Source organism: Dryobates pubescens, chromosome 9, assembly GCF_014839835.1.
Source record: "Dryobates pubescens isolate bDryPub1 chromosome 9, bDryPub1.pri, whole genome shotgun sequence".
In the NCBI taxonomy this organism is placed as follows: Eukaryota; Metazoa; Chordata; class Aves; order Piciformes; family Picidae; genus Dryobates; species Dryobates pubescens.
The window spans coordinates 3,705,230-3,732,860 of record NC_071620.1 but is presented as its reverse complement, the minus strand read 5'-3'; the positions used below and the strand labels follow the sequence as shown (position 1 = coordinate 3,732,860).

The window sequence follows — 27,631 nt, the reverse complement described above, 5'->3', positions numbered from 1 at the left end:
CATGGAGGAGAGACAAGGAGAATTAGCCATCTTTATCAATACCTACCTGTGAATGCACATCTGTGGCACACGCTGTGTGTGCCTCATCACCCGAGTCTGTTCAGGCCTCTCCATTTCTTGACATGCTCCCTCTCTCCTTCCAGTTCACATTGGGTGCTTACTGGTCTCTAGTACTTATTTGTGGATGCAGGAGTCTTTTCTATTCTCTGAAGCATGAGTAATAACCTGGAAAAGTAATCCCAAGAGATGTTCTTTAGGATGTCAGTCATGCTGTTAAGGAATACACCACTTCTTGAGGTTCAGGCTTAACCTTCCAATGCAGAGAATGCAAGGGAGAGAGGTAATACAGTCACAGAGCTGAGAGGGAAACCAAGGGTCAGCTACTGGGGACTAGTACAGTTAAACCCTTCTAACTGGCTAATGAGGTCCATAGCTTTCAGCGTTTAAGTAGGTGGAATTTTAATCAGCTAATTCCCTGTCACAGCCCCTACACTGCATCCTTGGTCTCCATATTCTCTTTTGTATTGTTGCATTCTAGTGCATTTTCAAATGCAGCTCAAGTAATTTGGTGAAAAATAGAATAAAGTAAAATTTATGGGTTTAAAACTTAACCAATTTGACATATAATAAGCATCCACCTTGTCAGGCTTAACAATGAAATGTTGTTAAGACATCAGCATGGACGAAGAGACTGTGTATTAGGTTTCTGACAGCTGGATTTGTGTTTACAGCTCTCAGAAACCAAACAGCTTTATAAAAAACATTATCATTTCTATGGAACAAAGAAGCATTACTCTATTGCTCCTTTCTGTCAACAAAGAATGATTTTTCAATGCTTTCTCTCCATTTCTTAAAAAACCATTTTCTTTCCTCTCAAGAAAGCATTAGATTTTGGATAATCATTATGCTAGCCAGAGCTGCTAGAAAAAAATCAATAAAGAAAAGAAAAGAACTGAGCTAAATTTCATGAAGTTATGAATTTATTAGAATTTAAAAGTTGCACTTCTGGTCCTGAAATTATTCCCAATGAAAAACATTAGCTGCAAAAACATGGAGTAGCTGAATTACACTGGTGGTGATGGTGTATGTCCCACTTTTCTCTAATTTCTTGAGGTTTAGAGCATTTGCCCAAGACTGAGGAAACCTCTGGTTGAGGGACATTAAACCACGATACAGGGGAGCACTCTCTTGGGGTGGAGCTTCTCTGCTGGTCCTGTTCTCCTCTGAGTAAACCAGCTGTGAACTAGCTTCCTATGTGTAAACTAGCCCCCTGGGAGAGGGAAAAACCTGATGATGAGGTTCAGAGGGTCCCCTCACTGGTGATGGTGCATTTGGTATCAGTGTGCAAGGTGCAACAATTCTAACAGAAAGGGACTTTTCTCAAAATGCTTCCTAACCTGTCACCTCAGCTACTTGCCTGGGCTAAACAGCATTCACATTCTGCCAGGCTCTCAGTGAATAGAACAGAATTAACCAGGTTGGAAAAGACCTTCGAGATCATCAAGTCCAACCTGTCACCCAACACCATCTAATCAACTAAACCATGGCAACAAGCACCCCATCCAGCCTCTCAGTGATTCCAGTTTAATTGTCCCTACAGTTAATTGTGTGTACAAGCTGAGACAGGCTATTCCCACCAGGGCTGATGCTTTGATAAATAATGACCTTGCAAGTATCACAGTATATTAGAGGTTGGAAGGGATCTCAAGAGATCATTGGGTCCGAGCCCCCTGCCAAAGCAGGATCACCCAGGGTGGTCTGCACAGGAATGCATCCAGGTGGATTTGAAATGTGCCCAGAGAAGGAGACTCCACAACCTCTCTGGGCAGCCTTTTCCAGTGCTCCATCACTCTCAGTGTAAAGAAGTTTCCCCTCATGTTGAGATGAAATCTTCTATATTCAGGCTTGAACCTGTTGTTCCTTGTCTTACTACTGTGCTCCACTGAATAGAGCTTGACACCCACCCCTCAGATATTTATACACATCGATGAGATCCCCTCTCAGTCTTCTCTTCTCAAGACCAAACAGCCCCAGGGCTCTCAGTCTCTCTTCACAGGGGAGATGCTCAAGTCCCCTAATCATCCTTGTGGCTCTCCATTGGATTCTCTCTAGCAGTTCTCTGTCTTTCTTGAAGTGGGGAGCCCAAATCTGGACACAGAATTCCAGGTGTGGTCTCACCAGGGCAGAAAAGTGGCAGCAAGAGGTTTATTCTCTCTGGCACAAGGGCAAAGTGAACCTAAAACTATCACAGCTTGGGCAATTTCCTCAAGCACTGAGCATCCCTACTGGCATTTTGTAGTTCACTGCTGCGGTATTGAAGAAACTCATCTTCAATTTATTTATATATATATATTTTTTTTTTTAAATTAATGAGTACCCTCATGTGTTGAATGGAAGGTCTCCCCTCAAATTTGTGATATTTTTACATGTCTGGAAAATCCTTTGATTTGTATTTGATGGGTTTGTACAAACCTGTCTCATCCCTTTTGAAGAGCACGAGACTGACACATTTCCTTCCACTTGATTTCAACTACTGGCCTCAAATTATTGTAGTTCAGATGCCAAGCACTGAAAAATCACTCTATCTTAGGACTGCATCAATTCACTGCTCTCCATTTGGCAGAAGGAAAATGCCAGACCCTATCAAGCCTATTTCTGATTTGGAGATACCCTTGTGTCTTCAGCCATGCAGCCATGTGGAGCAATGCAGCATCGCGTTGGCACTGGCATTTACACATGGATTGTGGAGCCCAGCATCTCATTTGATGAGCATAATCTACAAACACCTGCCTGGACAATCAAGCAATTTTCATCTAAGACATTGTCCACATTTCACAGAATCACAGAATGTTAGGGGCTGGAAGGGACCTCGAAAGACCATCTAGTCCAAGACCCCTGCCAGAGCAGGATCACCTGTACCAGATCACACTGGAATGCATCCAGGTGGATCTTGAATATGTCTAGAGAGGGAGACTCCACAACCCCCCTGGGCAGCCTGTTCCAGTGTTACCCTCACGGTGAAATAATTTAGCCAGTTCTTCATAGAAAGATTAATTGGCCATTGGAATGTGCTGCCCAGGGAGGTGGTGGAGTCACTGTCCCTGTAGGTGTTCAAAAAGGGATTGGATGTAGCATTTGAAGTCATAAGGTGTTGGGTGATAGGTTGGACTTGATGATCTCTGAAGTCTTTTCCAACCTTATTGATTCTATGATTCTATCTGGGGCTAAACTATAGCAGCTGCTCTATAACCTGATGACCCCTCCCCAGCAGAAAAGTGGATCTGGGAAAAGGGGAGAAGGCTTGAAGCTGAAATGAAAAATGGTTTAGTGGAACAACAAAACTGATACCACTGCCCATGTGAAATATATGAAGTTGTTACTCAGCCCAGCAAAGGTGTAGCAATCACACCAAATGGGAAAGAAGTGCTCAGGAACAGAAGCAGGAAGAATGGGAGGCTCTAGCATGAGGCTCCCCTCTCCTCAAGTGTGATGAGTTAACACCCATCCTGGAAACAGGGCGGGGAGGGCTTGTAAGAGCATTGCCCTGCCTCCAGGGGGTTTCCCCCCTGGGAAACTACATTGGCCTGTTCCACTCCCCCTCCCTGCCCAGCGAGGATATAAAAAGGAGGACACTGCAGCCATTAGTTCTCTTGGCCCCCTGCATTTTGCTTGGATGAGGACTGCCACTGGTTTCCCTGCTTCTCTGCCACGTGGTCCTCCCTGCTGCACCCACACCTTTGCAAAGGTGGTTTTTGTATTGCATATTTCTTTTTTTTCCCCATCCATCCTTGTTCCTTACCCTTGTGAACCCTGCTTGTAATTGTTATATACATATATATTGTTTAAAGAAAATTCTTTACCTCTCTATTTCCAAGCCAAATCCAAATTATTTCTTGGTGGATTTGGTCCTTTCCTTTTTTTTTTTTCCCTCTCTATTGACAAAGAGGAGAGGGAAGCAGGGGAGGGATTCTCAGCCTTGCCCCCATCTGAGCTCTTAAGTCCCAGTTAAGGCCCAAACCACCACATCAGCAAACGTCCATCTTTAAACTGAGTGTGATGTTTATGGTCTGGGATACACCTGTGGGCCGACTCAGGTCAACTCTTCTAGCTAACTCAGAACTGTGTGGTTCTGTCCCAGAAAAAACAGGGCAGTCATTTTGCAGTATTAGTATTTTCAACTCTGTAGACAACTGGTGTGTGAGGCAGAGCTCTGTAATTTAGTAGAGAGCAGTAGTGGGTGAGATCTTCTGTGAATTGCATGTACAGTATGCAGGAAATATAGGGGCTTTTTTCTTTTTCAGTTAATGTTTTTAAAGATTCAACAACAGGTTGGTATAATTCTTTTGATTAGACTACATAAATGTTTATTCCAGTTAAAAGAACAACTCATCTGCAGTAAGTTTGCATAGGTCGATTTTTTTATTGCTTCTGCTCAAATGCTTTCTGGAGGAACCAGAAATATCAGTATTCCTTTTTTTCTCCTCCTTTATCACTCTATTGCTCTTTCTAACACTATTGCACTGCACATTGGACATTGTAGCTTATCACAGTGAATCTTAGCTGAAAGAGGTTATCTTGGTGGCAATAACTGCACACCTGAAGGATGGCTAAAGGATCAGGTCCAGCCAACATGGATTTAGGAAGGGCAGGTCCTGCCTCTCCAACCTGATCTCCTTCTATGAGCAGGTGACTGCCTGGTGGATATGGGGAAGGCTGTGGATGTAGTCTGCCTGGGCTTCAGCAAGGCCTTTGACACCATCCCCCATAGCAAACTCCTGGCCAAGCTGTCAGCTCGTGGCTTGGACAGCAGCATTCTGAGCTGGGTTAGGAACTGGCTGGCGGGCCGAGCCCAGAGAGTGGTGGTGAATGGTGCCACATCCAGCTGGTGGCCAGGCACCAGTAGTGTCCCCCAGGGATCAGGGCTGGGCCCCATCCTCTTTAATATCTTCACTGATGATCTGGGTGAGGGGGTTGAGTCAGTCATCAGCAAGTTTGCAGATGACACCAAGTTAGGAGCAGGTGTCAGTCAGTTAGAGGGCAGAAGGACTCTGCAGAGGGACCTTGACCGATTCGACAAATGGGCAGAGTCCAATGGGATGGCATTTAACAAGTCCAAGTGCCAGGTGCTGCACTTTGGCCACACCAACCCCATGCAGAGCTACAGGCTGGGCTCGGACTGGCTGGAGAGCTGCCAAACGTAAAGGGACCTGGGGGTGTTGATTGACAGCCACCTAAACATGAGCCAGCAGTGTGCCCAGGTAGCCAAGAAGGCCAATGGCATCCTGGCCTGGATCAAGAATAGTGTGGCCAGCAGGAGCAGGGAAATCATTGTGCCCCTGTACTCTGCACTGGTTAGGCCACACCTTGAGTCCTGTGTACAGTTCTGAGCCCCTCAGTTTAAGAAGGACATCGAGAGACTTGAACGTGTCCAGACAAGGTCAAGGAGGCTGGGGAGAGGCCTCAAGCACAAGCCTGATGAGGAGAGGCTGAGGGAGTTGGGATTGTTTAGCCTGGAGAAGAGGAGGCTCAGGGGAGACCTTATTGCTGTCTACAACTACCTGAAGGGAAGTTGTAGGCAGGTCTCTTCTCCCAGGCAATCAGCACCAGAACAAGAGGACACAGTCTCAAGCTGTGCCAGGGGAAGTTTAGGCTGGAGGTTAGGAGAAAGTTCTTCACAGAGAGAGTTGCTAGCCATTGGAATGTGCTGCCCAGGGAGGTGGTGGAGTCCCCATCCCTGGAGGTGTTCAAGAGGGGATTGGATGTGGCACTTGGTGCCATGGTTTAGTCATGAGGTCTGTGGTGACAGGTTGGACTTGATCTTTGAGGTCTCTTCCAACCTTGGTGAGCCTGTGATTCTGTGTGAGGTGAGTTGTATTATTCTACATGTGTGAATGTTCTAAACTTTGGTTCCTTCTTTTAACAGGCTGTGAAAGAAGAAACCGCTTTTGTAAATCCCAGTAAGACCTCCACCCTGCAGGACCCTAATGTAAGGTCTGTTACTTCTTGTCCGTAGGGAAAGCATCAAATAAATGCATAATTTAGTGAGGCATTTTCCAAACATTATCTCAAACAGGTGTTGTAGGTGGATTTGCTCATCCCCAGGTTGCTGTTCACCAAGCAATGACCTGAAGAAAGGGTGCCTATTTTATACACATATATCAGATATAGTTGAAGACTTAATAAAAGCTCAGTGTAGTGGTGTGATGCTTTAGCCCACAAGCACTAACAATAAAGCACAGCTAAACTCAGACCGAGAAGTGAATGGTAAGCTGTTATTTTGCAAGCAAAACTACACTCTACAATGGAATGCAATGAATATGTACAAAATATACAGTATTTACTATATTATACAAGAATTTACAGGAAAGAACACAAACACAGATCCTCCTGAGGAGAATTCACCCTCAGGTTTCCCCCAAACCTCTCTTCCCCTCCTCCCCTTTCTCCTAGTAGTTAATTAGGTGAAAAAGGAGGAAGAGAGAGAAAAGGATATTAAGGGAAATTCATTAGCTTAAAGCAGTTGTTAAGAAAGTTAGTTTCCTTATCTCATCAGTTTCATTCCAAGGTCAGCTGCATGCTCTCTGGCTAAGAAGCGAAAAGTCAGACAGCCTGAAGCTGGAGTGAGTGAGAGAAAACAATGGGAGAGATATTTGCTATGGTACATCTCACATCTGACCAATGAAATTCATTTAGAATTAATCTTTGTTTTCCTTTTTACACTTAAACATTCAGCTAGAGAATTCTCCAGCTGTCTTTCTTAAAGGCACAGCCTAAACCGTCACACTCAGCTTTAAATAAAAAGAGATCAAGGGAATATGCTTTAAACAACTGATAAAAGCTGAAGGTAAAAATATCTGGTCTAAAGACAAACATAAAAAAGCTTATACGAAGTCAGTTTTCATAACTTTTCTACCAGAAGTATGCTAGGTATCCAAACTGGGTTTGTGTGTTCTTGATTTATGCAAGTTGTTGATTTTGTGGGGGGTTGTTTTGTTGTGGTTATTTTGTTTTCAGAAGGAAAGGCTTTTGATACATAGCCTTCAAAACAATAGCTCACTTGTAGGCAGTAATGACTACTTGTGATTGCACTTTGCTCTGTTAGTAGTGGGCAGTAGTCTTACTTTTTAGGCTGGCCATTTTGAAGAGGCATATTAATTGTAAACACTATTTCCATGCCACAGTATGCTGTTTTTCAGCAGGTGATTAAAGAAGAGGTTACAACATGGGTACTTGGAAATTGCCTGGCACTATATGTAGGTATTTCCATCACTTTAGACATCTTTAGTGTCCAAATCTGGGAGGAGAGTTTGATGGGGACAAAAAAACCAACACAAACAAACCTGATTTCAAGCATGGCAACCACACTGGCTTGTTAATCAGCTAATTATACTAGTGTAGAATAGAATAGAATAGAATAGAATAGAATTAACCAGGTTGGAAGAGACCTTCGAGATCATCATGTCCAACCTATCATCCAACACTACCCAATCAACTAAACCATGCAACCAAGCATCCTGTCAAGCCTCACCCTGAACACCCCCAGCGACGGCGACCCCACCACCTCCTCAGGCAGCCCATTCCAGTGGGCAATCACTCTCTCTGTGTAAAACTTCCTCCTAACCTCCAGCCTAAACCTCCCCTGACGCAGCCTGAGACTGTGTCCTCTTGTTCTGGTACTGGTATATATATATATATATATATATATATATATATATGTATACACACACACCCCCCATATATATATATATATACACACCATATATATATATATACACACATACACACCATATATATATATATAAATGGTGTATATACTGTATACATAGAATCATAGAATCAATAAGGTTGGAAGAGACCTCAAAGATCAGCAAGTCCAACCTGTCACCCAACACATCATGACTACTAAACCATGGCACCAAGTGCCACATCCAATCCCCTCCTGAACACCTCCAGGGATGGTGACTCCACCACCTCCCTGGGCAGCACATTCCAATGGCTAACAACTCTCTCAGTGAAGAACTTTCTCCTCACCTCCAGCTTAAACTTCCCCTGGCACAGCTTGAGACTGTGTCCTCTTGTTCTGGTGCTGGTTGCCTGGGAGAAGAGACCAACCTCCACCTGGCTACAACCTCCCTTCAGGTAGTTGTAGACAGCAATAAGGTCTCCCCTGAGCTGCTTCTTCTCCAGGCCAAGCAACCCCAGCTCCTTCAGCCTCTCCTCATCGGGCTTGTGCTCGAGGCCTCTCCCCAGCTTTGTTGCCCTTCTCTGGACACGTTCCAGCAACTCAACATCTTTCCTAAACTGAGGGGCCCAGAACTGGACACAGGACTCAAGGGGTGGCCTAACCAGTGCTGAGTACAGGGGGAGAAGGACCTTCCTGCTCCTGCTGGCCACACTGTTCCTGATACACAAGGGAATAACAGAGGTATTTCCCTGCCTGTTAGAAACATCAGGTGCCTGCCTTGGTGTGCAGGAAGTATGGAGAGAGAAGCATGCAGGAAGAATTCAACTGATTAGATATCTGATTTAACTCAGGTTTGAGATTACTGCATATTTTTATGTATAATCTTGGTAAGCTCTCATCCCCTGCCTCAAAATGCTGCTTTTTTGCCTTTTTTATTCTTGTAGACCTGACAGATCAGGGTTCAGGCTGCCTGCCAGAACAGTTGTATATTGAAGGAAACATAAAATATTGTAGGAAATATAAAACCACACATTGTTGTCACGCAGTTTCTTATCACCTGTGGTCACACTCTCCTCTTAAACAGAGACCCAGCCCAGATCTAGTGATGAGAGATGTGGAGGTTTCTCTCTTACAGTGTGTCACATGAATGCAAATCACGTAGTCACCTCTTCACCTTTTAATAAACCTCACCCATTTTTTAGTAAAGGGAGAAGCTGCTAGCAGGGCAACCTCTTTAACTGTCTTTGAAGAAATTTACCACTTAGTTGCCAGCAAGGTTCGTTCGCTGAATGCAATAAATTAACGGCTAGCCACAAAACCCCATCCAGAGAATTCCTTCCATTATTCCTCTCCTTATTCAAAGCTTTGACAGGCAGAAGCATTATCTGTACAACTTTGCCCAGTGCCTATACATTAATTTCTCCTGAAAATTCTTTGAGATGCCTGTTGTCTCTCTGGATATGACCACCTGTGTCAGGATATAGTGTGTATGTGTGTGTGCCTGTGCACACAGATCCTCACACACAGAGTTTGACTATACTTAACATGAAGGTCTACACTTTTCTTACTTTGTACCTTCTTCAAATATGTCTGAATATCATCCTTATATTGCTTATATTGCCACTTGCTATTGTGCACTATGTGGTATATTGATGGACTGCAATATGTATTTTCCCTTATAGCATACTTTTGGGTTGCAAGCAGCTTTGGCATGCTTTGCATCCTGCATGGCTCAGGATTTGTCTGTGGATTTCTTTCTGTTTAGACCAACTGCTGTGTCACTCTTTGTTGATCCTTGTTATGTGAATTATCTTATCTTTTGTAGGACTGCAAATAGCAATATCCTTCTTATGTGGGAGTAGGCATAAGCACCAGCTGGTGCTTTGTGCATCCATGTATTGTGATTTTCCTCGTACATCTTCCCATCCAAAACTAAATTATGCTATTACATTAAGACTAATTACATTAGGAACTGCTTAGCATGTATTGTAGAATTCAATATTACCTCAGAGGTTGATGACGCTGTAGACCAGAAAAGAAGCGTGGAAAATATTGTTTTATCAAGTTATAGGGGGACAGATGAATCAGGCAAAGTAATCAGAGGCACTCTTTGGAATGTCCCATGCAGAGGAAGGTTTGCTCATACAGGTTGTCAGAATGTAATTCCCCTTCTGTGGCTTGCACATCTGATGTATGCTGGGCCTTTGAGATTGGCTGCCTTTCAATTTATGTCAATATGTTCTACACCTTTGCTGACCAAAGCGATGAAGCTTTTTACACACAATTTTCATGTATCATCAAGAGAGGAGTGTCACTCAAAGTAATGTCTGCATTCTTGTGATTTCCCCTTTCCTTCCTCACCTGCACAGACCTTATGAACATTTGAATTACCATCTCTCTGTGTCTGACCAGCTGATGCACCTGCTGTGGTTTGAATCTGAACCATTTCTTTTTTCAGGTGCTGTCAGGACATGACTATATATGCAGAAGTATATGCACCGATGTTTGCCTAATCTGTGTGCATTTTGGATCCAAAACTAACACCTCGGTATCTCCATATGTACACTTCCAGTCTATGTCAGGGTAGCTCGTCCAACAATCCCTACTCTGTGCACTGACTTTTTCTGCCAGTGACACTGATGTAGGATTCTATGGCATGTTAGGACAACAACTGTTCAAGAAAATAAGCAGCTTTCCTTTTTGTAAGCAAAACTGGGGTTCTGAGGTGGTAGTGTTGTGCTCAGAGAAGTGGAATTTTTTTACTGCTGCTTATCATCTGCTGGAAATTTCAAAACTCATGAGACACATGAACGTGTCCAGAGAAGGGCAACGAGGCTGGGGAGAGGCCTCGAGCACAGCCCTGTGAGGAGACGCTGAGGGAGCTGGGGTTGCTTAGCCTGGAGAAGAGGAAGCTCAGGGGAGACCTTATTGCTGTTTACCTGGAGGGAGGTTGTAGCCAGGTCTCTTCTCCCAGGCAACCAGCACCAGAACAAGAGGACACAGTCTCAAGGTGCACCAGGGGAGGTTTAGGCTCGAGGTGAGGAGAAAGTTCTTCCCAGAAAGAGAGATTGGCCGTTGGAATGTGCTGCCCAGGGAGGTGGTGGAGTCACCATCCCTGGAGGTGTCCAAGAAGGGATTGGACACAGCACTTGAAGCCATGGTTTAGTTAGGCATGAGGTGCTGGGTGACAGGTTGGACTTGGTGATCTCTGAGGTCTTTTCCAACCTTATTGATTTGATGATTTTTGTTTAGGAATTGCAATGGATAGAGATAGCTGTGGCCCACAAGGCTCTCTTGCACACTTTCTCTACTAGCTGTTCTTACAAAGAGTGCAAAACAATATCAGGTCTTCAGGACTGTGGCCTTAACCAAGGGCACTTTGTAGGGAGTTTCTAAGCGTTATGGATTCTAAGCATTTTCATGGGCCAGCCAGAGCTCGCGGACGCTGGAGCCACCATGCTGTCCAGGGTGCGGGACCCTCTCTTGGTGCGGACCCATTCCAGGGCACCTGTTAATTGCCTGTTAACCTGCCTTCTGAGAAAATCTGCCTACCAGAGTGAAAAAGAACATATTACTGTTTCTTAACTTCAGACAGCCATAACTTTGGAAAAGAAATAAGTGTGAAACCCTTAGAGCACAGACTTAGAAACGATTTGCATGTTTCTGTGTTTGCTTAGCTTCTTTGTCTTCTATATACAAGAAAATGTATCCGTCAAATGTTTTTCTTCTTCTTTCCTTTCTTCCTTGTGTGTCATTCCCATGATTTCCCTACCATATTCCCACTCAAGGGGCATTCTGAAGCCAAAAATGATCCAGGGTTTGCTTTGGTTTGGGTTTTTCCCATGAGTCAGTTTCTGAGGGCAGGCCAACCTTCACGCACATGGTACTTGATCCCCTCATGATCTGGATGAGGGGATCCAAGTGCGCCCTTAGTAAGTTTGCAGATGACATGAAGCTGGGTGGAAGTGCTCTTCTGATTGAGGGTTAGGGAGGCTATGCAGAGGGATCTAGATGGACTAGATTGATGGGTATTGTATGAGTTTCTGTAAGGCCAAATGCTGGGTTCTGTGCTTTGGCCCCAGCAACCCCAGGCAGCGCTATAGGCTTGGGGAGGAGTGGCTGGAAAGCTGCTCAGCAGAGGGACCTGGCTGACTGAAGATGAGCCAGCAGTGTACACAGGTGGCCAAGAAGACCAACAGCATCCTGGCTTCTATCAGAAATCATGAGGGAAGTGATCATGACCCTGTACTCAGTTCTAGTGAGGCCACAACCCACTGTGTTCAGTTTTGGGCCCCTCACTCCACGAAGGACATTGAGGTGCTGGCGTGTGTCTGGAGAAGGACAACAAAGCTGGTGAAGAGTCTAGAGAACAAGTCTTATGAGGAGCAGCTGAGAGAGCTGGTGTTGTTTGGAGAAGAGGAGGCTGGAGGGAAGACCTCATTGCTTTCTACAACTACCTGAACTGAGGTTAGAGTGAGGTGGTGTTAGCCTCGTCCCTCATTCTATCACTTGATAATAGGGAGAAAATGGCCTGAAATTGCACTAAGGGAGCTTTAGATTGGACATTAGGAAGAATTTGTTTACAGAGAAGGTGTTCAAGCATTGGAATAGCCTGCCCAAGGAGGTGGTGGAGTCACCATCCCTGGAGGTGTTCAAAAAAGGTGTAGACATGGCACTTTGGGACATGGTTTAATGGCTATGGTGGTGTTACATTGATGGTTGGACTCACAGAGATCTTTTTCAATATGGCAAAATTTTATAATAAAAGGAAAGAAACTTTTGCTCTTTAGATTGTATTGCTCATGCAGAATAAGTGAGCTGGGTATTTTACTGGCAGGATACAAAATGCAAGTAAAATTTATCTGAGCACTTAATCACTGAAATAGAAGTAAGTGTGACTAGTGTTACTGTTTCTTGGCTGGGTTTTTTTGAGGGGTGTTTGCTTGCTTGGCTCTTTTTGGTATCGTTCACTGGTAAATTCATGGCATTTAAAGAAAGATAGTAAGTGTTTTATCTATTTGTGGGAATAAAGAGTAGGTCCTGTTTGGTTCTCTCTCACTTTCCATGACAGTTGGGTGAATTTGGTCCTGTTGGAACTTGAACTGTAGATCATTCTGGTTGAATTAAACTAATTTTTTCCATTGTTGAAAGCTTCCTTTGGTCGAGCAAAAGTTGTCTAAGAACAGCTAGAGTAGCCATGCATACTGAAGCCTGACTTCATGAAAATGACATTGAGGTCTTCCAGCATGATGTTGGTTCACAGCTTTCCAGATCAGACATACTGACTTCAAGTTAAAGCAAGGTGCTTTGAGCTTCTTTTCTTTTTATCTTCCCCTCATTTCCCTCACAAATTCAGCAAAATGCCTGAAAGTCTGGCTGGATTGTTCTGCATTAATCTCATTGTGAATCTGAGATATAAATTACTGACCTTGAAATTTGAATTTAGGAAGGGGCTAGATATGAATCTTGCTGCTATCTATACTGACTTGAAATCAGTGAGATCAAAAATTAGGGGAAAAAAAACCAGCAAAACTTCTTCCATGAGAAGTGGAACTAGTAGTTGAGTTTATGATTGATGTATGGCATATGTACTCTTATACTTCCCATTGCTCCATATTAAGGAGATGTGACCTCCCTAAAGACTAAAAGCCACATGGGAAGACTGAAGATGTAATCCAAAGGCAGTGCCATCCCAGTAAGTTCTGTTGTAGGTGGGCAGCAGGTTGAGAAATTAGCAGGTTGAGAAATTACTGAAGCTTAAAACCTACTGAGATGTCAGAGGGCACCACAGTCCTGAAGATTAAATATCTTACTGTGGCTTTTGAAGGCTAATATGACAGAAGCAGATGCAAAAAATTCAACCCAAATGTATTAATACTAGAAACAATATTGTGACACTTCTACAAGTTGTGGAACATAACTCAGTGTGTGAGCAGTCCGACCAGCAATCAGTAGGGCTGCTTAAGTACTTAGTGTCTGACTTATGGTTATGTGGCAGAGTACCATTTCACAAATTGTTAATCAAGGCTTTTAAATTACTCTTAATATTTGGCATATTTATGGTGTTTATAACATGTATAACACACACACAAGGTATATTTAACCATAATGTGCTGCTTCAAATCAAAGTATTTAAGGTGATTCATGCCACTGAAGCTCACGGTTCAAATAGTTTCCTCCCAAGGTCATGAATATCTTGTACTGAGTATTTATGCTTTTTGCATTGAAGCCTTAATTAAATCTACTGATAAATGGTTATAAAGAATATTCTTTAATGTGGGTCCCCTCGTTCCCATTTCTGTCCTTTGCTGGAGCCCTGCAGATGTGTTTCACATTCATGAGCACCTGAAATATATCTGAGTTTTGCTTTTTTTTCCTAGCAAGTAACCTTTTCTTGGATCAAATTCATTTGTTTCTTCCCCTTGAGCTGCTTTTTCAAATGCAGAAAGATAATGTTTTGTTTTCAGGCAAAAACTATTTTAAGCAGAACAGGTTTCACAATTAATAAACTCATTTTTGAGGTTCTGTTAAACATATTTTTTTGCAAAAATACTTCTGGAGTGACTGTTTTGCTGGCCTGTTATTGAAATGCTGCACTTTGGAAACAGTGACATTTTCACATACTCTCTGGCATAGGCTCTGTGTTTGTAATCAGTTCACTGCTTTCATAAATGATATGCAGTGCACAGGATGGTGAGTTCACACATTCTTTTCTGTTCATGCACACTGGCCTATGAACTATAAATGGAACAAAAGGATGATCTTCGATGGGTACTTGCTACATTTCAAGATAAATATGTGTTGATGAGTTAGAACTTTGTTGATATGCCTGAAGTGGTTTAAGTAAAGGCTGTGCCACATATATTCTTCTTTCTATTTTTAGAAGTCCAACTCCAGTGAGACCTGAAACTGCTCCCTCAACTGGCCCTACCGAAAAGCAGGAGATTAAAGTTTCTCGTGTGAGGAAGTTAACAAGGCAGTACAGTTTGTAAGTAACATACAGCGTTATCTTTATGGTTTTGCCTGCTACAGCTGGAAATGAAGAGGGATGCTGTCTGTTGCTCTAGCTATGCCTTCTGAAAGGCATGGATGCAATTACATGATAATGATGTTATACTTGAAACCATTCCTTTCTTTGCTGAGAAGCTTCTAATAGGAAATGAATGCACCATCCTTAAGTAATTACCAACCCTCAGAACTGCAGGCTCTCTGCCTTTTTTTGATCTTATAGGTTAGGAATTAAACATGTCTTTTGCAAAGGACATGTTGAAGACCTTGTGTGAGCTGGAGCAAGCTGCTCTGTGCTTCATTGCAACCCCATTTGCAAAATGAGGTAAACAGTCCTTAGCTGTTGAGTAGTCAGATTGCGCTGTCAGCTATATCCACTCAGGAAGTGTGCCCTCTGTCTCTCCCTCTCTCCATGATTTTGTCACATGCAGAAATTGCTGAGCCCACTAAACCTACACCCAGCAAAGTCTCTTAATACTAGCAATACTATCTGTGCCTACAGGGCTTTGGCATACCATTTACATATAATTCATCCGTGGAGTCTTTGGAGATGTGAAATATTGAAGAGATGTGGAAATCAGTTTGTTGATGTGTCCTTCATGTGAAAGGACAGACAAGGCCACCAGAAACTAAGGGGGGAAAAATGGACAATGTCAGCATGAAGTTGTTAATACAAGCACACCAATGTCATTATGAAGAAAAAATATGTGTGCTTTCTGTGTGGAATAACAACTGTTAGTCGTTCTGGCAATTTTAGTGTCATTAAATGCATGGCAACATTAGCAAAAGTTTTTCTTTTCTCCAAGAGATATCAGTATATGGCTTATTTTGTCTCACTACTAAGAACACTGGCTTTTGTTATGGAAAAACAATAACAATCTACATTACCAAACCTGAAAAATTATTAGGAAGAAAGAACAGAGGAATAAAGCAAATTGAAACTAAGAGGACAGCAAGCAATTAGACAAATTGGTGTTTGTCCAAGAGACCAAGGCTGGAGTATAACACACAGCCACGAGATAGTCAGCAGGCCACCTAACATGTTCTTTTTTGGTGTGATTCCTCAACCAGTATGGTTTGAAAATGAGACAGGAGATAGTAATTAATAGTGCAAGCTATTAAGAGAACCCAGCTTTCCCTACTGCTTGCTTTTTGTGATTCTGTGTGGATTAGTTAGGGTTGGGTGGTCAGTTGGACTTTATCATTTTGGAGGTCTCTTCCACCCTGGCTGATTCTGTGATTCTAATCCTAAAGCTAGTGTGCGACAGGGAATTTGGCAGCAGGGAATTTGGTAAGAGCAGTTTCCCAAGGCCTGAGTGAAACCTACTTACTCACTCTCCTCAGAATAGCTCAGACAGCAGTGTCCTGTTCTCAAATGAGACTCAGCTTCTACTACTTCTTTTTCTACAAGCCAGGAGAAGGCAGTCTCCTACATATTTCAAGATGCATTTGATTGTTCAGATTTTTATATAACACAGAGACTTGTAGCTAGCAGTGAGCAAAGGAAAATGCTGTGACACTGATAGGATCAATTATTTAGAATCATAGAACTGTTAGGGTTGGGAGGGACCTCAAGGATCATCTAGTTCCAACCCCCCTGCCATGGGCAGAAACACCTCACACTACATCAGGTTGCTCACAGCCACATCCAGCCTGGCCTTCAAAACCTCCAGGGATGAGGCTTCCACCACCTGCCTGGGCAACCTCTTCCAGTGTCTCACCATCCTCATAGGGAAGAACTTCTTCCTAACATCCAATCTGAATCTAACCATTTCTAGTTTTGTTCCATTCCCCCTAGTGTGAAAAATCTGATGCTCTTCATGTGGCAGGTAATGAACAGGATGTGGCAGCTGATCCTCCTCTTTAAGCACAGTAATGTGTAAGGACAGGCAAGAAGTTCATCTGGTGTTGCAGGTATTGTCACAGATTTGGTACACACACTGGGGAAAGCTTTCAATTTAACTTTTAACCTAAAGAGGTGGTTAAACTTGGTCCTCAAATACAAATGGCAGACAAGGCAAACAGACATATGTTGTGTACATAATTTTGATGTAAAGGTTACCTTGTTTATGTACACAAAAGCAAGAAGTTTCCTGTGGAACCATTGATGTAAAGTAATAAGGTAAGTTGATGTTGGAGATATCAAAGACTAGACAGCAATCATTTTTTAAAGAATCTGGGTGAAATTAATTGCTCCAGGGTATGTTAGGGCTAGAGGGAATGTGTGTACCAATAAATGGAAGATGACAGACAAAGGAGAAGTGTAAGTAATAGGGCATAGAATAATCATAGAATCACAGAATCAATAAGGTTGGAAAAGACCTCAAAGATCATCAAGTCCAACCTGTCACCCAGCACCTCATGACTACTAAACCATGGCACCAAGTGCCACATCCAATGCCCCCTTGAACACCTCCAGGGATGGTGACTCCACCACCTCCCTGGGGAGCACATTCCAACGGCTAACAGCTCTCTCTGCTTTCTCCTAACCTTTAGCCTAAACTTCCTCTGTCTGACAGACAAAGGAGAAGTGTGAGTAATAGGGCATAAAATAATGAAAATAGGTACCTCAAGGGGACCTATCTGAAGTAACAGCAGATTTTTGCTGGGTTTTGCTGATTTTTGTTTGAGGAAGTGTTTAGCCAACCTATTCTTAAATGGCAAAGAGAAAATCTTGGGCCAGAGGCTGAGCACCTCCCTTTCCTGTAAGTGACCCATCAGCCAGTCCCCCAGAGCTTTAAGCTCATACAGAACATGTGGCCCCACACCTGAGAACAGCACTAAGAAAATGAGGATGCTAGGGGCCATGAGGAGTTACAGTACTATGGAGAATGCAGTGGTGTTTGAGATGGCAAGAGCTGATGTGGTGAGCAATGGGATGTGAGCCGGTGTAATAGAAAGGAGACTATGGGCAGGGTCATGTGATAGAAAAGACAATGTAATTACACACAGAGAGAGATGCAATATTTAAAGAGTATTTTTTCAAGGGGGGAATAAAAAAAAGAGTGTGTCTGTTCAGGAGTGATTTTGATTTGTGATTTTTTTAAGAAGCAATTTTGAGCATGTCTTGCCTACATATAGATTTTCAGTTGTCCAATGTTAGGCATGAGGAACAGCCCACCAACACATCTAACCACACGTCATCTATGCTATGGCCAGATGTAGAGCCAAAGGAGCCCTAGCTGATATGCTCACATTCTATCCCATTTACATTGTCTTGTGTCTGGAATGCAAAACTGGGAAATGCAAAGAAATTGTAAAGGAGTATTGTGAAAGAAATACTGAAGAAAGCAAATTCTCAGTCTTACTGCTAGGGTGCTCATGGCTTGATGACTGGTAAGACTGATCCCTAACCCTTAGCTTTGGTTCACAGACACTAAGAAGCCTTTCTGAACTGGCAAGTTCTCGACAGTTTTCCTCTTCCTTGCGTGCAATAGAGCAGCTTTGCCCAGCAAGGATGGGGAGGGTGCCAGTGTACTGCTCCTGAGAGTGGGGAGCAAAGACTGAGAAAATGTCAGTTACATGAGAGATTAACTAGGCCAACTCTGGCTTAATGTGTTAGTAAAAAAAGCTATTGACCAGGTCCAAAAGATTTGCATTTTCTTTCCTGAATAAGACCAGGGTATTTTAGAATAGAACAGAATTAACTAGGTTGGAAAAGACCTTTGAGATCATCGAGTCCAACCTATCACCAAACACCATCTAATCAACTAAACCATGGCACCAAGTGCCTCATTCAGTCTCTTCCTTTAAACACCACCAGTGATGGTGACTCCGCCACTTCCTGGGCAGCACATTCCAATGGCCAATCTCTCCTTCTGGGAAGAATTTCTTCCTAAAATCCAGCCTAAACCTCCCCTGGCACATCTTGAGACTGTGTCCTCCAGTTCTGGTGCTGGTCGCCTGGGAGAAGAGACCAATCCCCACCTGGCTACAACCTCCCTTCAGGCAGAACGACTTCCCTGCTCCTGCTGGCCACACTATTCCTGATCCAGGCCAGGATGCCATTGGCCTTCTTGGCCACCTGGGCACACTGCTGGCTCATGTTCAGCCTACTATCAACCAGTACCCCCAGGTCCCTTTCTGCCTGGCCACTCTCCAGCCACTCTGACCCTCTTGTGCTGATTTCTCTCATTAACTGGAAGAAATACAAATTGAAGCCTGGGGGGAAAAAAAACATTAACCACCACAGTTTTATATAATAACAGAAAAAAGAAACCATTGCTGTTGCCCAAGCAATCCACCACAAGCCTATGTACCCTGTATGCCATGTAGTTTTGAACCACTGTGTTGCCCAGGCATGCTGCCTTCAAGCAGTAGTAAACCAAATCAAGTTCTGTTCTTGAAACATCTCTCAGACTTGCATGGCAGGCTTCTTGCACACAGTGACTGTCTAGTTGGTAGTTAAAATTTGTGCCATTTTATGAAAAGAAATAACTTTCTCATCATTTCCCCCCATGCTTTAAACTGTCAGGCTGCAGTCTTTCCTTTTCACACACCATTCCCAGTAGTAAAGGTTCAGTAAGGCAAATTGTGACTGCAATAATTGTGACTCCATGTAATTGCAATTAGCAATTGGAATTAGCAATTGGAAAGGTCCTGCCTCTAGGTGCACTGAGCCTCATGATTCATAGCCAATGGGCCTCTACAGAAATAAATGAGGTTGTAATATTCTCTACTGGCTTTCATTTAATGGTGACAATAGGTGAGATGGAAAGATCTCAGCTTGGTGGCCTAGAGCCCAAGGGAAGCATGCAACATGGTTTAAATGAAATACTTCCTCTGTAAATGGAATAAATGGGGCAGGGAAAACTAGAATGTTTCTTAAAAGCTCCTTTGTGGAGTCAAAGTCCTTTAAAAACAGTTTGAAAATAATAGCACAGACTAGCTGCATAGTAGGTCTCAAAACTCCTGTTGATCTAAAGCTTGTGAAGGAGAGTCACATGGATAGATCTGACCAGATAGAATCATAGAATTGTCAGGGTTGGAAGGGACCTCAAGGATCATCCAGTTGTAACTCCCCTGCCATGGGCAGGGACACCTCACACTACAGCAGGCTGCTTACAGCCACATCCAACCTAGCCTTAAAAGCCTCCACGGATGAGGCTGCCGCTGCCACCACCTCCCTGGGCAACCTGTTCCAGTGTCTCACCACCCTCATGGGGAGGAACTACTTCCTAATATCCAATCTGAGTCTACCCATTTCTAGTTTTGGTCCATTCCCCCTAGTCCTATCACTCCCTGACACCCTAAAAAGTCCCTCCCCAGCTTTCTTGTAGCCCCCCTTCAGATACTGTACTGCCAGCTTTTGTACAACAGAATAGACATTGAAGCAGAGCAATATCAAATAATTTTGTTTATTCAGGTATACATACTCCATAGAAACACTACTTGCCCATCATACTGAGATTTGCATTTTCAGATGAGAATTACTTCGACAATCCACTTTTAAAGACACATTAAAACTTCTTAAAAATCTAATGTAATTGAAAAGTTGGCTGCATTACAGATGCAAGAGTAAACAGAATTCCACTCCAAAGGACTGGACATCAGTGTGTGTATAAATATCTCAGGAGTGGGTGTCAAGTGGAGGGGGCCAAGCTCTTTTTGATGGTGCTCAATAATAAGACAAGAAACAACAGGTTCAAGATTGAACATGGAAGATTTCACCTCTACATGAGGGGAAACTTCTTCACAGTGAGGGTGACAAGAGCCCTGGAACAGGCTGCCCAGAAAGTCTGTGGAGTCTCCTTCTCTGGAGACTTTCCAAATCCACCTGGATGCATTCCTGTGAGGATTACCCTAAGTGATCCTGCTCTGGTTGGGGGGTGGATCAAATGATCTCTTGAGGTCCCTTCCAACCTCTACTGTACTTTGATACTGTGATACTGTGACCATAACTGATATACAGGTTGCCAATGCTTCCTCCAACACATGGTCAAGAGTCTGGTGACATTTCCTAATGAGAAGATCTGTCTGCTTTTATCAATGGCAGTGATGAAGATGACCTTCCTCCAGCACTGGCAGCAGCAGCAGCAACATCAACACCTGTGTCTTCAGCATCTCCTGGGTCACAGAAAGCATGTACACCACAGGCATCAGAAGGACAAACACAGGTTTCACCTGGTGGCAAGGTAACATGCAAAGAGATGAGCTTATGTCCATGTGAATGTATTCAGGAAGGGTAGGAGGAAGTTGCAGATAATGTTTTCCTTGCATGAAGTACTTCCACATTTAGGAGTAGTTTTTAATGCAGAGTTGTAGTAATAGGGTTTAACATGTTGTGTAAGAAAGCATTTACAGCCTGCCACGAGAACAAAGTAAAATCAGTAATTGTTTTTCATCGCTTAGTGGGCAGTGGATCAGAGTCAAATTAATATTAACCTTGATTTCAGAGGTTCCTAATTTTGTTGTCTGTCTTGTGTCCTATAATAAACAAAAAAGAAACACACCATAATCTGAAATGTGAAATCCATTTGGCAACCTATGTTTTAGGGGGGAAGCATGCAGAAATAACCAGCACAATTACAGAAATCACCCAGGCAGTGTCTTTCTCAATGCTGGATTTCTTGTTTGCTTTTAGAGTTCCACAGATGCTGGAAGTGCATTTGCTTTGGAGCCAGGTGACCTCCTGATGGATTTCACAGAGGCCACACCTATGGTAAATAGTTTCGGTTTGCAGCCAGGAAAAATGTAAAATTTGGCAGTGATTTTTCTGCAGCCAAAATGAATGGGATTACTGTGCAGCATGTTGGATAGTGCACAGGAATGAAGTAAGTTTCCTTGATATTCAGTCATCCTGAATATCCCTCAAATTCAGATCAGCATCTCTGAAATCAGGCTACATCAGCAAATGTTATGGCTAATCATCTGAATGAGATTTTTTTTCATTGCTGGCTGATTTCTCTCTCCTGTCTGGGTATCTTTACAGTTGCTGCACTGGTTTCATAAGCTTCTTTGTCCCTTTAACATAGATTCCTAATGTGGTCATGGATTTGCTTTTGGGAGTTGTCTGAAAAGTCCCTTCTGCCCACAATTTGTGTTCAGGCCTTACACAAGAGCCACTCCAAAGATGTGTGCCTGCACTTTCTTAGAATCATAGAATCACAGAATCATAGACTCAACAAGGTTGGAAAAGACCTCAGAGATCATCAGGTCCAACCTATCACCTAACACCTCATGACAACTAAACCATGGCTTCAAGTGCCACATCCGATCCCTTTTTGAACACCTCCAGGGATGGGAACTCCACCACCTCCCTGAGCAGCACATTCCAATGACCAATTACTCTTTCTGGGAAGAACTTTCTCCTCACCTCCAGCCTAAACTTCTCCTGGCGCAGCTTGAGACTGTCCCCTCTTCTTCTGTCACAGGTTGCCTGGGAAAAGAAACCAACCCTCACCTGGCTACAGCCTCCTTTCTGGGAGTTGTAGAGAGGAATAAGGTCTCCCCTGAGCCTCCTCTTCTCCAGGCTAAGCAACCCCAGCTCCCTCAGCCTCTCCTCACAGGGCTGTGCTCCAGACCTCTCCCCACCCTTGTTGCCCTTCTCTGGACACATTCATGTGTCTCAATATCCTTCTTAAATTGAGGTGCCCAGAAGTGGACACATTCCTCAAAGTGTGGCCTAACCAGTGCTGAGTACAGGGGCAGTTCCTCCACTTGAAGGCAAAGCAGTCTATAACATGTTGATTATTAACTCTTAAAACATTTTTTTAGAAGTATGTGTTTTGTGTTCTTGCTTAAAACCCAAGGAGAGATGCTGGTCCCACTGAAGTCAAAATGCCTCTTTACTTCAGTGATCTCAGGCTTTCATTTTAGATTCCCAGCAGATTTGTTAAAGGATCACAGTATGATCCTTAACTTTCTCCAAGCTAGTTGCATTGCAATTAGCCCTAGTACCAATTGTCTCCTTGTGCTGTCAAAACCATTTTTGCTGTCTTCCAGAAAGCATGTTAAAAGCATGTAGAAAGCATGATAGGTACAGTACTATGTTTTTGGCATAAACATTCTTGGTTCCAGGGACTTCTGTCCTGGGCATTGGTTTCACTACATGCTAAAGTTCTAGTTTAGAGTATTGGAAAGCTGCTGTGGGAGCATGCCATTTGCTTCAGAGCCAGTATGTGACCTTTTTGTAAGTAACTGCTTGTGTCCTGTTACCACTGGATGAGAGATGTTGCTTCCCCTGTAAGTCTGCTGAAGTGAAGGCTTATGCCTTCCTAGGCCCCTTCCTGCTTGCAGGCAGGGCTGTGAATATTCAGCCATGACTTTTTGACTTTGAGGCATGTTGAGACATGTGTGTGCTATGCCTAGAGACTTGCTGCAGATGGGGAGACAGGTTTGGTACAGGGAGCTGGGCAGGAGCTAGGGACCAACTGACTGTCAGTGGTATATTGCAGTTTGGGAATGAACACCAACCCTGGAAGAACAGAGAGATCTAGCTGTTCTGCCTTCTAGTGTTTCAAGCCCATGGAACTGTTTCTTCACAAAGTCCCTGAAGGAATTTGATGGCCCCTCTGTAACTTCAAGGGGTTCAATAAGCATGCTCTTCACCTTTCATCCGAGAGCTATCATCTACACTGTTCCTGCTAACCCCTTTCTTGTCCTTCCTCTCCAACCTGGTCAACTGAACAGTCTTTGTGCCCCAAGAATTGTACAGTACATATACAATCATACAATCAATAAGGTTGGAAGAGACCTCAGAGATCAAGTCCAACCTGTCACCCAAGATCTCATGACTACTAAACCATGGCACCAAGTGTCCCATCCAGTCTCTTCCTAAACACCTCCAGTGATGGTAACTCCACCACCTCCCTGGGCAGCACATTCCAATGGCCAATCACTCTTTCTATGAAGAACTTCTTTCTAACATCCAGCCTAAACCTCCCCTGGAACATCTTGAGACTGTGTCCTCTTGTTCTGGTGCTGCTTGCCTGGGAGAAGAGCCCAACCCCCACCTGGCTACAACCTCCCTTCAGGGAGTTGTAGAGAGCAAGAAGGTCTCCTCTGAGCCTCCTCTTCTCCAGGCTAAGCAACCCCAGCTCCCTCAGCCTCTCCTCCATAGGGCTGTGCTCCAAACCCCTCCCCAGCTTTGTTGCCCTTCTCTGGACACCTTCCAGCAACTCAACATCTTTCCTAAACTGAGGAGCTCAGAACTGAATCTCTTCCCAAGGAACAGAGGAAAGGGCCTCAGGATGGCAGAGGTTTAGATTGGATATTACAAAAAATTCCTTACCTGGCATTGGAATAGGCTGGTCAGGGAAGTGGTTGGGTCACCATCCCTAGAAGTGTTTAAAATGTATGTAGGCATAGCATTTAGTGACATGATTTAGTGATGAATTTGGTAGTATTAGGTTAACAGCTGGACTCAATCTTGAAGGTCTTTTCCAACCTAAAAGATTCGATGAAGTTCTACAGGTTAGGCTGTCCTTCTCTGTGTTGATGACATGTTTGTGGCTAAACAGTAACCAGTTAGCTTTTGGAGCTTACCAATGAATTCCTTATTCTGAAAAACATTACACCATATCTTACCCTATGAATGAGAATTTTAACAAGAATCTCTCATGTAAACTTTAGCAGCTGACTTGCACTAAATGACATAAGTTTGGGGGTTGTTTCCATGTAGTGGAAGTCAGCATTAAACATTTTTCTTTCTCCTGGCTATTTTCCCTAAATATTTTATCTAATCCTGCTTTCCCCTTTCCTACCCCACCATGCACTGACTCTTTATGTTCATAAATTAACCTTCCAGGACTATCTTAGTTTTAATACTTTGGAGACCACATACTGCACAGCATCACTCAACCCTTTTTTGTTTTGTTTAACATCTCTAAAGGTCAGCTTGTTCTCTACAGAGCAGTTATTGTTTACAGACCTTTCTCTGTAGTTTCACTGGCTACAGGCTGCTCTCAGCTGAGGTTTGAATGAAAAGTTTACTCTTCAGGGGGAGAGTCTCCAGACAAAAGCAAGCGAGGGGGAAATGTATAACTTTGAGCCAGTGTGATTACTTAATAATTCTGTTGTGCTAACATGTGCTGTCATTTGAGGGTCAAGTTCACGTTGAGCTTAGTATCATGTTACTGTCAGGTCACTGGTAGCATGCTGGTTTTGCCTCTTATGACCTGGCTTTTGAGAAATGGCTTGTTAATTGCACCCATTTGTTTCACATTCAGTGACAGGTGCAATATCTAAAGGGATCATTCGTGCTGCCCAACATGGGGCATTTGCCTGAGGTGATAGGATTGGAAGCTCAGGTTCCTACATAAGTCAGTTTTCCTGAAGAGAATCAAACACCTTTCTTCATTGTCAGGACTAGAAAGACTAAAGCACCTAAACTGAGCACCTAAAACGTGGAATTGGTTTGGCTGGAAAAGACCTCGGTGATCATCAAGTCCAATCATCAAACTGACAGCACCATAACCATTAAACCATTTCATGAAGTGCCATGTCCACACGTTTTCTGAACACCTCTGGGGAGTGTAACTCCACCACCTCCCTGGGTTGCCTATTCCAATGCCTGACCACCTTTTCAGTAAAGATACTTTTCCTGATATCCAATCTAAATCTGACCTGCTGCAATTTCATTTTCTCTCATTCTATCACTTGATAATAGGGAGATGAGACCAACACCCACCTCACTCCAACCTTCTTTCAGGTAATTGTAGACAGCAATGAAGTCTCCTGTCAGCCTCCTCTTCTCCAGACTAAACAATTCCAGTTCCCTCAGCTGCTCCTCATAACATTTGTTCTCTAGACTTCATTGCCCTTTTCTGGACATGCTCTGGCACCTCAATATCCTACTTGTAGTGAGGGGGCCCAAAATCAAACGCAGTACTTGAGATGTGGCCTCACTAGAGCTCACTACAGGAGTGAAATCACTTCCCTGGTCCCTGTCAACCAATACCCCCAGGTCCTTTTCTAACTGGTAGCCTTCCGGCCACTCTCTCCCAAACCTGTAGCATTGCTTGGAGTTGTCATAACCCAAGTACAGGACCTGGTACTTGGCCTTGTTAAACCTCATACACTTGACCTCAGCACATCAATCCAGCCTGTCCACATCCCTCTTCAGATCCTTCCTACCTTCAAGCAGATCAACACACTCAGCCTATTCAGTGTCATCTGCAGACTTACCAAGGATACACTCCATTCCCTCATCCAGATGGTTCAGAACTGGCCACAGCATGTAGCCCTGAAGAATACTGGTAATGACTGGATGCCAACTGGATTAAATTCCCTTCACTGCCACTATCTGTGCCTGGCCATCCAGCTCGTTTTTAACCCAGCAAAGAATCCACCCATCCAAGCCCCATGCAGCCAGTTTCTCCAGGAAAATGCTGTGGGGGACAGTGTCAAAGGCTTTTCCAAGGTCCAGATAACAACATCCACAGCCTTTCCTTCATCTACTGAGATTCAGTCACTTCTGATTCTGTGTTTCAGAACTAAAAAAAAAGGGATTTAAGAAAAAATGGTGCAATTATATGTAAAGAAAGATAGTATCACATTACAAGTATGCTTATGGGAGTTATTAAAATTAGTTTTATCAGTGTAATAGGGCTTTCTGTGACTGGACTCTCTCTGTCCTCCCCTCTCTCCCCATGTTTCTATTTTTTTATGGAACTGGAAGTCAAAGCTTTGAAAGTCATAGAATCATAGAATCAGTCAGGGTTGGAAGGGACCACAAGGATCATCAAGTTCCAACCCCCCCTGCCATGGGCAGGGACACCCCAGAGCCTCATCCAGCCTGGGCTTAAACACCTCCAGGGATGGGGCCTCAACCACCTCCCTGGACAATCCATTCCAGGGCTTCACCACTCTCATGGTGAAGAAACATTTGTTGTAGTCTAGCTGTCCCGCCACCCTGAGTACAGCTTCCAGGACAAGGTGTAAGCAGGGGAAGACATTTATTATGTTATACAGCAAAGTTCTCTAGTCTCTCAGCAGACATATGTGTCACATCTCAATTGGCTATTCTTTACTGGCATGCCTGTAGTTAAGGCATACGATAGGCTAAAAAAAACCTAAACAATGTTTGAACTCATCCAACCAAATTCTGGCCAATTTCTCTCCTTCAGTAACAAGGTGTTTACATTCTTTTCCAACTCAGAGACCAAGCATAACCTTCCAAAGCTATCTGAAATCAGCCCTTCTCCTACAAGTGTCCCCAAGTCCCTTTCTGCAGGCTGCTCTCAGTTTCAGGCAAGCCATTCTGTTCATACAGTCAGTATGATTTGTGACATGGGTGTGAACAGAGAGCTTTCTTGCTTAATTACAGAAAAATGGATCCTAAGAACCTGAGTGAATGTAACAGCTACTGCACCATGCAGAGAAGCACCTTATCAACCATGACAGAAAGATGCTGTGGGCAAACTTTGGTTTGACCTAATGGTGTATGATAAAAGAATTAAGAATGAACAGTTTTATATACAAACTTTGGATGTTTCTAAATTTGGACTAGAGCTTACACTGCCAGGTGGATAAGCCAGGACTAAATCTTGATCACATTTGAAGAGACATTAAAGAGTGCTGATTTATAGCCAGCTATATACTGGCAAACTGTAGGTTTTCTTATTTCATGCTGTATCAAGGGAATAAATTTCTAGAGCTTCACCTGCCATCTGTTGGTGGAAAACAGCAGGAAATTATTTGCCTTTTCCAAACCTGAGAGAAAAGATTTCATAGAATCGTAGAATTAGCAAGGTTGGAAAAGACCTCAAGTCCAACCTGTCACCCAAGACCTCATGCCTACTAGACCATGGCACCAAGTGCCACGTCCAATCCCCTCTTGAACCCCTCCAGGGACAGTGACTCCACCACCTCCCTGGGTAGCACATTCCAATGGCTAACAACTCTCTCTGTGAAGAACTTCCTCCTGACCTCCAGCCTAAACCTCCCCTGGCACAGCTTGAGACTGTGTCCTCTTGTTCTGTTGCTGGTTGCCTGGGA

At 43.5% G+C, this 27,631-nt stretch overlaps 1 protein-coding gene across 1 annotated transcript in view; it reads left to right on the top strand.

Moving 5' to 3' along the window:
• Window positions 1-27,631, top strand: part of EPB41L4B (erythrocyte membrane protein band 4.1 like 4B) — a 200,057-nt gene that overhangs the window by 152,416 nt on the left and 20,010 nt on the right. The window contains exons 19-22 of the mRNA XM_054164396.1: window positions 5,924-5,991; window positions 14,568-14,672; window positions 20,688-20,826; window positions 21,276-21,353. Of these exons, the coding sequence (XP_054020371.1) occupies window positions 5,924-5,991; window positions 14,568-14,672; window positions 20,688-20,826; window positions 21,276-21,353 (390 nt within the window). The remainder of the gene's footprint in view (window positions 1-5,923; window positions 5,992-14,567; window positions 14,673-20,687; window positions 20,827-21,275; window positions 21,354-27,631) is intronic.